This window comes from Corylus avellana, chromosome 6 (genome assembly GCF_965113065.1).
Source record: "Corylus avellana chromosome 6, dhCorAvel1.hap1.2, whole genome shotgun sequence".
Lineage (NCBI taxonomy): Eukaryota > Viridiplantae > Streptophyta > Magnoliopsida > Fagales > Betulaceae > Corylus > Corylus avellana.
This window is the reverse complement of record NC_142495.1, coordinates 28631378-28643659: the sequence shown is the minus strand read 5'-3', so window position 1 is coordinate 28643659 and position 12282 is coordinate 28631378. Positions and strand designations below refer to the sequence as shown.

General features: G+C 36.6%; 1 protein-coding gene and 1 pseudogene across 1 annotated transcript; both read right to left on the bottom strand.

The window, feature by feature from the left end:
* Positions 1 to 2099: 2099 nt before the first annotated feature.
* Positions 2100 to 6636, bottom strand: LOC148585158 (cucumisin-like; annotated as a pseudogene).
* Positions 6637 to 7673: 1037 nt separating this feature from the next.
* On the bottom strand, positions 7674 to 11402 carry LOC132167130 (cucumisin-like). The gene is made up of 10 exons (XM_088517405.1): positions 11298 to 11402; positions 11008 to 11096; positions 10645 to 10739; positions 10295 to 10538; positions 9694 to 10204; positions 9430 to 9533; positions 8819 to 9034; positions 8622 to 8733; positions 8324 to 8537; positions 7674 to 8231 (listed from the first exon to the last, which is right to left on the bottom strand). The coding sequence occupies exons 1-10, from the start codon at positions 11400 to 11402 to the stop codon at positions 7711 to 7713; spliced, it is 2211 nt and encodes a 736-aa protein (XP_088373531.1). The 3' UTR covers positions 7674 to 7710.
* Between the last annotated feature and the right edge of the window lie 880 nt (positions 11403 to 12282).

Below are 12282 nucleotides of genomic sequence, written 5' to 3'. Positions count from 1 at the left end.
AAAACTCTAGAAAGGGTCGAAATTGGGTGAACTGATTAGTGATTTTTTACTAGAGTTAGAACATCAGGAAAAAATGCATTTTATCCCCTTAAAATTTGACATCTTTTTAAATTTGAATCCCAATATTTAAAATTTTTTAATATATCCTCATAAAGTTTCAAAAATTTGCAATTCGAACCATCCATTAGTTACTGTCGTCTATAAGAAGACAAAAAGTCTAACACGTGACACTCACGTGAGTTTTTTTGTTTTATTCTTCCCAAATTGTCCATAAAAAAATATATTAAAAAGAGAAAAAAAAAAAAAAAAAAAAAAAAAAAAAAACACTTGGCCCTTTGGCCATGGGGGTGGCCAGCCATTTGGCCTAATTGGGGGTGCCACCCCCACGGCCCATGCGGTGGCCGAGAGCCAATTGGGGATGGCTCAGCCCAATTTTTTTTTTTCAAATGTTTATTTATTTATTTTTAGGGGTAATTTGGGGAGAATAAGAACAAAAAACTCATGTGAGTGTCATGTGGTAGACTTTTTGTCTTCTCAGACGGCATTAACTAACGGATGGTTCGAATTGCAAATTTTTGAAATTTTATGAGGGTATATTACAAATTTTTAAAATTAGGATTTAAATTAGAAAAAAAAAATGTCAAACTTTAGGAGAGTAAATTACATTTTCTCCGCGTCTTAAGTATTTTGACCTAAGTTTAAATAAATGGTTTTGAAGATAATCATTTCCAAGCTTCTTTTATTACCTCCCAAATCAAAGAAAAATTGTCAAAATTTAAGACACTAATGGACAAACTTGGCTTCAAAAAAGAAAATGAATCTTTTTTACAAAGGACTAGATCTGTTTGGCTGTTCACTAAATCAAAGTGAAAAAAAAAAAAAAAAAATCATCGCTCTAATTTTCTATAGACTTGCATTCATTGACTTCATTTTACCAAGTCAAGATACAAAGTTACGGTCTACACCAATACTATTTCAGTCCCTCACTTTTTTTATTGGGTCCCTCAATTTAAAATTAAGACCTTCAACTTTTTTGCATTGACTTCACTTTTCCGAGTCAACATACATAGTCACCGTTAGGACAGCTGGCCATATTATTGCATTGAAACATATATTTTTTAAAATGATTAACTTCAATATTTTTTTTTTTATCATATCTTATCTTATCTTATAAATTAAATATATCAATCATTAGATTTATAGACTCACATAAACCCCAAGTACACAAATTCAATAGTAGATTAATCATTCATTATTTATGGAGATGGTTATAAAATGGCTGAAAAATAAATGAATTCTATTGTTTCTCTACTTTTTTGAGTAATGCTGAAAACCATTTTTTTATTCTCATAAACTTGATGTGTCTTTTAAAATCATGATTGAATTTGAGATGATCCCTATTGAATTTTAATCTAAATGTGATTTTAAAAATCATATCAACTTTAAGATGATAAAAAAATGATCCAAAATATTACTTGATTTTTTAATAGCCGGTTCTTCTCGCATACTTTTTTTAATAGCTTACAAAGACATGTATAGTCTTTAGAAAAACCTTCTTTACTTGTACGGATAAGGGTATTTGATTTGGTTTTGGTTTGCAAAGTAACTCAAAGTCTAGTTTAAGATTGGGCTTATGCAAATCCAACTGAAACAAAAACCGAGGCCTTGTATCATCCGGCCCCGAATTCGATGTGCCCAGTCCAATGTAATCCTAAAGGTAAATGTTGGAAATTATTGCAAGCGGGTGTCAAGGCATGGAGCATGCATCTTGGTTTGTAATCAAAATGAACAACATTGGCTTTAAGACTCTGATTGAAGGCCTTCTTCTGCTGCTCTGATCGATGAGACTCATTCATTTCATCAACTAATGATAACAAGTTAGAATGAAAACTAAGCAAAATATAGCATTAAATTAGAAAGGTTGAAATTACATTGCAGTGTAAAACTGAAGCAAAGGCTCAAATTACAACCATTTTCAATCCTCCGTCTTTCGCCACTGCTTGATTCTAATCTTCCATGCATATTCCTTCAAAACTTTAGCTTTGAATCCTTTGATTATTATTTACGTAATACATATATGTAGCAGAGAATGTCGAGCATCAATAATTATTAAGAGCTACAATAATAAGGCTCCTCACTTGGAAAGTTCCATCATCCCACACTAATGAAGTAGAGACAATGACTTTATCTATCGTTCCTTCAATCATGAGAGCAAACGATAGCTTTTGTCCAAGAGATGTGAATGCTAGAACACTAGGCTTCACTTTGATTCTAAGTCCAGTTGGGGTACCAGTCACAATAGCTCTATACGTAGACGTCGGTGATCAACATTTGTTATAGTCCGATGATAAACTTGACTAAAAGATTTGGAGGACGACAATAATATAGCAAAAGAAGGATAGTTTATATTAAAGATAGTTCCTCTAGTGGCTCCAGAACAGCTACTATTGTCCCCAGCAACAAGATGTAATAAACTGGTACTATATCCTTCACCACACAAAAACTTTATGTAGTCAAGTGCATCAATATCATATATTAAACTAGGATGTGGAGCTTTAAGAGGGTTTATATTGCCTGCGCCATATGCATATTCAGCCTCAAGGTTCTTTTTAGTGCTCATTGGAATAGCTGCAAGTAATACACCAAATGGAGTGAGTTAGTTGTACATGTAATAAATTATCATGACTGAGGATTATACATCATATATATAGATATTACCAGTAGTCATAAGAGGTGACCATGTGGGGTGAAAGGATTTGATGTAGGCAGCCGCCCCTGTAGCATGTGGGCAAGCCATTGATGTCCCAGAGAATATATTGTATGGTAGCATTCTCTTATCACCCTTAACTTCTGAGATTGAGGCTTTTTGAGACTATGTGGCTAGAATGTGAACTCCAGGAGCAGCTAAATTTGGCAACAACAATACACAAAAAACAAAATGACAATGTAGTCCTCAAGACAATTTAGAGTCGGAATGCAGGTGTTTAACACCGAACACCCGTAAATTTATTGTGTACTTTGTTAAATTACCAATTATTTCAAAAGATTAAGCTGATAGGTAGAAGTAAATTTAATCACTTAATCAACACTTTAACACTCATTCTCACGTGTGTGCTCAAACTCTATTTTAATAGGTGAGACCCAACACGTGTAATATTAATTTAAATGAGGAGTGATTTTACGAAGTCAATGTTCGATCCCAAAACCTATGACTTTGATACCATGTTAAATTATTGATTATTCTAACATAAATAAGTAATACAAATAAGATCGCAAATGTAAATAAGATTATTACCTTGAGAATGTTGGGTGTAAATTGACTTGGGCCCCTTGATGAGAATGACGCAATGTAAGGGACAAATCTTTCTTTACCTTCCTTACTTTTATGAATAGTCGCAGTTGCACCCCTGTAAATTGCATACACGTGTCCTTTAGGATCATTATGTTTTATGTTTGATGTCTAAGTTATTTTATATTAATAATACCTTGTTGAATTTATGTATGAGTACACTTTGCCACCATCCTCCAAGCAAAGATAAGATGCAGGCAAGGGAGAAGATGTAGCAAAATCTTGCTGCTCTTGGCCTTGCATCACAGTGCCCACAACACCGGCTAAGAATTCCCCTTCTCCTGTAGTCTGGATATCGCAAAGTACAATTTTTCCTGATAAGCGCCAAATGTTGCACATCCAAGCCCCTTAATTTACATATGTTAATTCATTAGCATTGTTATTTGTTTGATTTTGTTTTGTTTTTGTGTTTCAGGTCTTATTTGACGAACCATTGGAAATTGGGCTTACAAGATAAAAAAGTTGAGCATTCTGGAACTAGGATCGAGCGCAGCACTCCTGGGATCGAGCGCACTGCACTCGAGTGTCTGCGATCAAGGATCGAGCGCATGCCTACGCTCGCGCGCAAACCAGCTAGGCTCGAAAGCACTGCGCTCGAGCGCACCAAGTCTTGGATCGAGCGGACTCGAGCGTACAGTGCACGATAAGAATCCCTCTCCAGCATGGACTTAGATTTCAATCTCCCAATTGAACTGGGAGACTGACTTCCGACTTTTTGAGGATTTCTAGGGTTTTAGGGTTTCCCAATTCCCTATAAATAAGGCTCTAAACATTGTAAACAGACACACCGCCTCTTAGAGCAAAATTTAGTAAAATATTTTGTGGAGCTTAGAAAATCATGAGCAGCTAAACCCCAACTGTGGGGTATTGATGTAGCCCTTTCCAAGTACAATGGTTTGATTGTATTTAATTTCTAGTCTTTCAATTTATGCATGTTGATTGTATAACCCTGAGGATTGCTATAGTTGATTTCTGTTCTTCATATTAAATGCAGTTGTTCTTTAAATTCGAATTCAATATTAGTAAAATTCTTATCTTGTCTTAGAAATTATTTTACTATTATTGAACTCAAATCATTCTTATTTTCTGTGATCGTAAAAATGATGGTTATACAATGGTACTTAATTGGCATGCAATCAATAAGATTAGATAGACCATACCTAGGGAAGACGGATCGTACTACACCCTAGTTTAGTGTAATTTAGGTAGACGGTCCGTGCCAACCGAAGATGGGTTATGCTATTCCGTTGATTGTATGAGATTATTTTTATGTCTTCTTGGTGAAATTATAACATGCATAGAATGAATTGTTAGAGTTAAATATGGTTAACCATTGATGTGCGGATCGTAGTGAAGTCAATACCCTACTCTCTCTCTCATAAATTTACTCCATTTTATTTTCGTTTATTTTATGCACTTTAAATTCACACAACTAATTCACTCTCTTTTAATTAAGTTAATTTTGATAATTAAACCCCTGCAGTCCTTGAGGTTTGACACCCTCAATATAGCCCTATCCTACGAGATTCGTTCTATTGCAAGTGATAATTTTATTATTGATATTTTTGGTCACAAAAATACCACATCACCTTCACCAAATCTTGGTCCAATGTAGGGGTGGGCAAAAACCCACCCAACCCGCAAACTTGAACCGCTCCGCCCGGGTTTTATGTGTTTTTTTGCGGGTTCGGGTAGGATTCTTCCAACTCGTGCAGGGTGGGGCGGGGCGGGTTGCAGGTTTTAGGTGTTTTTTTCCACAGGCAACCACCCCGCCCCTATCCGCCCCACATAAGTATAAAAACTAAAAAACCCTAACCTATTCTTCTGTCGCCATCCCCTTTTCTCTCCCTTTCGCTCTCTCGTCTCCCTTGCTCTCTCTCCTGTGTGTTCTCTCTCTCCGCCTCTCATCTACTTCTCTCTCTAGTCTATGCCGCCACTCCACCTCCTCAGACCACTGCTATTGCGCCGCTCCCACCTCCACAGACCACGATCCTGTCGATCTAGGTTTTTTTTCTCTCTTTAGACCTCTTTCATGAATCATTCTTTGATTTTCTTTTCCATTGTTTATATGTTTGATGTAGGGTTGTGTATGTTTGTTTGTTTCTTGGGGATTTGTGTTTATAGATTTGAATCGTTTGATGTAGGGTTGTGTTTGTTCCTCGGGGTTCTGAGAGGATCTTACGAAAAGATGAAAATGGAGGAGAAGAAAGAGGAAAAGAAAGAAGAGAAGCTGTGGAGGAAAGAAATGAGAGGATTTGGAAAAGAACCCGCACAACCTGCAATACCCGCCCCGCAATACCTGAACCCGCGCGGGGCTTGTTACTTGTGCTCGGGTGGCGGGTTGAAATTTCCAAACCCGCAGGGTGCGGGTGAGTTGGGGAAAAGGCCTATACTCGCCCTGCCCCAACCCGTGCCCACCCCTAGTCCAGTGAATTATTTGTGAAATACCTGTATTTTTTTTTTTTATCAATAATTAAGTTCCATTTTAAGTATCATGCTGGAATGTGTCTACAATTGGTACTCCTATTCTTGAAAAAACAAGGAATTAACATTTCTCCTGCTAGTTTCATAGACTCATCATGCAAACAAAAGCAAATAAATAAACTTATTCCCTTTATCTATGTATACACATCAAAAGTATTAATTATTGAAGACATAAATTTCATTTTATAGTTACCTGGAATCGGACCTCTGAAAACCTTTCCCAGTGTTTGGTGCATCTCCACCATAAATTATTGGATACTGTTTATTCTTGAGGTCAAAAGAATTAATTGAAATTCCCTACGCACACATGGAGTAAAGAAATTCTCCAAACTAATTAGAATTTATAGATACAAATAAATTGGAGTAAATGAAGAAGATATTCATATATAGCAGCCGGTACCGGAGTTTTAAGTTACCTCATAGATATTCTTGTTACCCAATTGGACCTGAGTGAAGAACTTTCGATCTATAGTACTTGCAGCCAGAGAGAGAGCCCATGGCGCAAAGCATGCGACGGTTTGTAGACCTGGACCCTCGTTACCAGCAGCCATTGATGTCAATATTCCATTTCGCATAGCATGAAAGGCACCAATGGCATTTACATCGTGAAAGTACTTGAGGGGTTCTGGTGGACCAATGGAATAAGATATGATGTCAACGCCATCAGCAATGGCATCGTCAAATGCAGCAAGAATGTCAGCATCATCATAGCTATCGGACCAACATATTTTGTACACAGCAATACGTGCTGATGGAAGTCCTCCCCGTGCTGTTCCCAACCCATACCCCAGTTGGCTTGCCATGCTAGAAAAATAACTTTGCGGCATTGATGTCCGTCCAGACGGCTATGTGTCACATTCGGACGCCCAAGAACTTTTGGCACTTTGATTACCATTTTGCTTACCAAATTTAGCCAACATAAGAATTAACAACATTATCTCAATTGTAAGATAGTACTCTACCAAGGGAAATGCTACATATTCTCTCACACTTTCTAATCACATTTTCCCTTATATGACTTTTAGAATCTCCGTTAATCAAAATCCAATAATAATTCGTCCCAAATTTAATGATAATTTTAAAAATCACGTTAGAGAGTGTAAGAGTGAGAGTGTAAAGCATTACTTCTCTACTAAATATCTTTTTTTATTTTTTATTTTTTTATAAAGCATACTATTTCTCTTTTGATATGACACATAATTTCTTTACTAAGGGTCTGTTTGAGATCGAGTGTGTTTGAGATGCCTAAAAATGTGTTTAACACTCAAAAAATTCGTTTGAAGAAAAAAGTATATATTTGGTAAAAAAAAAATTGAAAGCGCTTTTAAGGGTTTAAAGAGCCCAACAAATGGTCAAAAAGTGTCTTTTGACTTAAATGCTCTATTTCTCAAACATAATTCTAAACGTGCTCTAAGACAGCTTCTCTCTTATATATCTTATCTGATTAGAGCACCTTCTTTTTTTTCTTTTTCTTTTTTTTTTTTAATTTAATTTTTTTGGTGATTTGTGATATAAATATTAATCAAATTGTTCACATTTCTAATAAAATATTGATAAAAATTTATTTTTCAACCATCACTAATTTTTCGTATGAGCTAAACGCCAACAAATATTTTCAAAAAAAATCATTTTTTTCTAAAAATAATTTCATTGAAAATATTTTGACATAAATTACATTGAAACTGATTTTTTTATTTTTTTATTTTTTTATTTTTTAAAATCATTATTTAATGCATTACAATGCAGTGCATACTTGTAGCAAATGCTCCAATTACAACCATTTTCCTCCATGTTCCCCCACTGTTTTGATATGTATATTCCTCCAAAGCTTTTGATTCAATTATTTATGTAATACATATAGAATAGATATGCATAGATCATGCAACATACACTACAATGGGGCTCCTCACTCGGAAGGTACCATCATACCAAACTAAAGCAGCCGAGACAACAGAATTTTCAATTTTTCCCTCAATTGTGAGCGCAAACGATAACTTTTGTCCAAGACATGTGAATGATAGAACGCTAGGGTTCACTTTGATTGTAAGTCCAGGTGGAGTGGTCACAATAGCTTTATATGTAGATGTTGGTGATCCAACATTGGAGACGGTCCGATTGAAAACTTGATTGATAGATTCCAGGTGTGATGTGGATATTGCGAAGGAAGGATGGTTTAAATCGAAGACGCTTCCATTGGTGGCTTCAGAACAAGTACTATTGTCCCCAATAACAATTTGTAATAACTTAGTATTATATCCTTGTCCACACAAAAATTTTACGTAGTCAGGCGTATTCATATCATATACTAAACCAGGATGTGGAGCTTGAAGAGGATTTATATTGCCTGCACCGTATGCAAATTCAGCCTCTGGGTTCTTTCCCGCACTCATGGGGGTAGCTGCAAGTAATACACCAAATTGAAATGATTTTGTCATGGTTATGGTCTGCACTAAATAATCAAGATAATTGAGGTGGGGGACTAGCTATTACCAGTAGTCATAAGAGCTGACTTGATAGCAGCAGGTGACCATGTGGGGTGAAAGGATTTGATGTAGGCAGCCACCCCTGAAGCATGTGGGCAAGCCATTGATGTCCCGGACAGTATATTGTATGAAAATGCTCTCTTATCAACATCCACTTGAGAAATTGGGGAAATTGGAGACCAAGCTGCTAGAATGTTAACTCCAGGAGCAGCTAAATCCGGCTACCAAAAAAAAAAAAAAAGGTTCCGATGAGATAAGTAATTAATTAAAGGAAACAAATGTAAAAAAGATTATTACAAGGTTACCTTGAGAATGTCGGGTGTAATAGGATTTGGACCCCTTGATGAGAAGGAGGGAATGTAAGGGGCAAACATATCTTTACGCTCTTTGGTCTTATGAATAGTTGCAGTTGGTCTCCTGCAGACCGTGTATGTTCATAATTAGGTTTAATTAGTATGTTACTTGAACTTCTTCATTGTCTTAAGTTATTTTAGATTTATACCTTGTCGTATTTATGTATATGTAAACAGTGCCACCATCCTCCGAGCGAAGGGATGATGCGGGCAAAGGAAAAGTGAATGCAATATCAGAGCGTCGGCCTTGATACACAGTGCCAATTGCACCGGCTAAGAATGGCCCTAGCCCATCATCCAAGCCATCGCAAAGAACAATTTTACCTTTCACCAAATTTTGGTCCAGCGTATTTGGGTAGCAAAATCTGCATTGTAACAATAAGTTCCGGTTTAACTATCATGTTGGAATGTGTATACAATTGGTACTATTATTTTTGAGTGCCGATAAGGTTATAATCCACACAAATCGGATGTGAAGGTTCATAGTGTCTAACTTGTTGAATCAATTATGAAGTGACACATCGATTTATAAGAGAATTATAATAAAAACTGTAGCATCCCAAATATTTTGCTACGAGACTAAGGAATATTTCACTGGCAAGTTTGATAGATTTGTGCAAACACAAGCAAAAGGTGAACTTATTCCTTTTTCTTCTTTTTTTTTGTAAGTAAACTTATTCCCTTTGTGTATGCGTACATCAGACTTATTTTTTTGAAACAGGGAATTAAACAGGTGGGTTTTTGTTGATTTTGTAGTTACCTGGATGGGAGCCCCGAATTACCTTCTGTGGTGTTTGGTGCATCACCGCCATAAATTATTGGATAAGTATTGTTCTTGAGGTCAAATGTATTAATGGAAAGTCCCTACACATGCATGGAGCAAATGATTTCTCCAAATTAGTTTGTAGTTTTAATTCTAGGGACGTGTACTATTTCCACATGATTAAGCAAATGGTTGGATAAATTGCACAGAATATTTTCGTGCATAGCAGAGGACAAAACAGGGGCTGAACTTTGTAAATACCTCATAGATCTTGTTGTTACCCAATTGGACCTCAGTGAAGAACTTTCGATCTATAGCGCTTGCAGCCACAGAGAGAGACCATGGCGCAAAGTTGGTGAGGGTTGCTAAACCTGGACCCCTGTTACCAGCAGAAGTTGATGCCAAGATTCCATTTCTCATAGCATGAAAGGCACCAATGGAAATTGAGTCCATAAAATAGGGCCGACTGGATCCACTGACGGAAATAGATATTATATCAATGCCATCGGCGATGGCATCATCAAATGCTGCAAGAATGTCGGCATCAGAGCAGCCAAAGGCCCAACATATTTTGTAAACAGCAATACGTGCCGAAGGAACCGCTCCTCGTGCTGTTCCCAAGCCAATGCCTTGTACGCTTGCCATGTTAACCACGCTCCCACCTGCTGTTGATGCAGTATGCGTCCCATGGCCATCTGAGTCTCTTGGAGATTTTATATCAGTTTCGTCAAAATCTCCAGAACTACGGTAATATTGTGCTCCAATGATTTTACTGCATAAATTGTGTTACAAGTTACAACATTCATTAGTTTTGATTCTTTCTACATGTGTGTGTGCTTGTGCATTTAGTGAACATATATACTTGTTGCAAGTAAAATTGGTTGAGGCTTGGCAAGTGCCCCTCCATTTAGTAGGTGGTGGACCAAATCCTTCGTCATTAAAGCTATCTGACTCCGGCCAAATTCCAGTGTCAAGAACTCCAATAATGATATCACTTTCAACAGTCGTTCGTTGAACTTGTTGCGAAAATCCGAGGAAGTCCCACGACCTTGTTGTTTGAATCTTTCTCTGTTCGTTAGGGAACACAGACACTATGCCCTCCATTCCTATATATAGAAAACATCAATATAGAAAGATGAGAAAATTCCAAGAATCCTCACCCTTGGGGGGGGGGGGGGGGGGGGGGAGGGGGGAGAGATTTTGTTCACTGACCAGCCATTTTTTTGGCTTCTTGCTCGGTTAGCTTCACTGCAAATCCACTCAAACTTCTGCTGTAGCTATAAAGCAGTGAATCTGGTCCAAGGTTGCTGAATGCAGATATATAAATACGTTGGAGGTCAAATTGGAAAACATTACAGAAAAAAATATGATTTGGAAAAAGTAAAGTTTTGAAGTCGAGTGATAAGTTTTTTTACGAGAGGTCTAATGGTCGACTTAGTAAGATCTTGAAAGAAATAGTTTAGTTATGATGAAATGATGAACAATTGGAAAAGCATGTTAAAACAGGAAATTCAAGCAGCAGATAACAAGTTTCAATATATATATGTAATGGTTTCATTGTACTGCTTTTATAACCTGCCAACGACTTGTTGTAGCATGCTTGTGTGAAGGGATGATGTGGAAACCTCATCCATCTTCCTATTGCCCATGTACACAATATAAGCCTGCATTCACAATATCATATCTATAAATTGTTCCGCATGATCAAACAAAGCGAACTTTATAGATATTTATTAACCGATAAATAAGTGGATATATATATATATATATATATATATATGATCTCTCGGCTATATATATAGGGATAGAGACATTTGCCTTATATATGATCTCTCGGCTATATATATAGGGATAGAGACATTTGCCTTTCGGTCATTCTGAGAAGTTGAGTGACCGACAAGCAGAGTGAAGGCGAGGCAGAAGAGGAGAAGCCACGAAAGAGTACTACTAGTAGAGGTTTTGCTTGCCATTGAAGGGTCAGCTATAGACTTGGCTACTGTGTGTGTTGTGTATATATATATATATATATATGTCCACGTATATGGACTAGAAGAGTTATCCCTCACACACACACAAAAAAAAAAGAAAAAAAAGAAGAAAAAAAAAAGGGATCTTCGACATAAAAAATGCTCCACACATATTATTGTATCTGTCCTCTTCCTCCAAGCAACAGGCAAATCACTTGAGGCCAAACAACTAAATTTAGATAAGTTTTGGAATGCGAAGATGAAGGCGGAAAAGTCTACAAGAAGAATATAAGGTACTTAGTTTAAGAAGCTAATTTCCAACTTTGATAATGACACAAGCTGCCACTATAAGACAGCTTGTTTGATGTGATCAGATTAAATTAGTTGGAGATAAGCTTTGGAAGGCGAAGATGAACGCGGAAAAGTCTGCAAGAAGAATAGGTACTTAGTTTAAGAAGCAAATTTCCAACTTTGATAATGACACAAGCTGCCACTATAAGACAGCTTGTTTGATGTGATCAGATCAAATTAACTAGAGATCCCACTCCTTCTAATCAAATTGTTTTCAGAATTTTGTTCACTTAATTAATTAGCATCTTCAGTAGGATATTTTCGTGACTAACCCTCTCTCCAAGGCTCGTTTTGCCTTCATTAGAAGAAGCTCAAAGTCATGTCGTAATTACCATTGACCTTAAGGGGGCGTGTATTCAAGGATATTCCATCTCATGATGATGATCCAAACCAAACGACTTTAAATATAGATCAACCATCGATGAGGGTAAAGATCATAAAGCTACGTACTCCACCGAATAGATGAGGATCATATTATCTACATTCATATGTAAATGTTTAAACTTCAATATATATATATATATATACTAAG

Coding starts and splice junctions, on each gene's coding strand:
- LOC132167130 (XM_088517405.1), bottom strand. CDS start 11,402: ATGGCAAGCAAAACCTCTACTAGTAGTACTCTTTCGTGGCTTCTCCTC. Junction 11,097..11,297: donor CTTCTCAGAATGACCGAAAG/GCAAATGTCTCT, acceptor TTGTGAATGCAG/GCTTATATTGTGTACATGGG. Junction 8,538..8,621: donor TTACACCCGACATTCTCAAG/GTAACCTTGTAA, acceptor TTTTTTTGGTAG/CCGGATTTAGCTGCTCCTGG.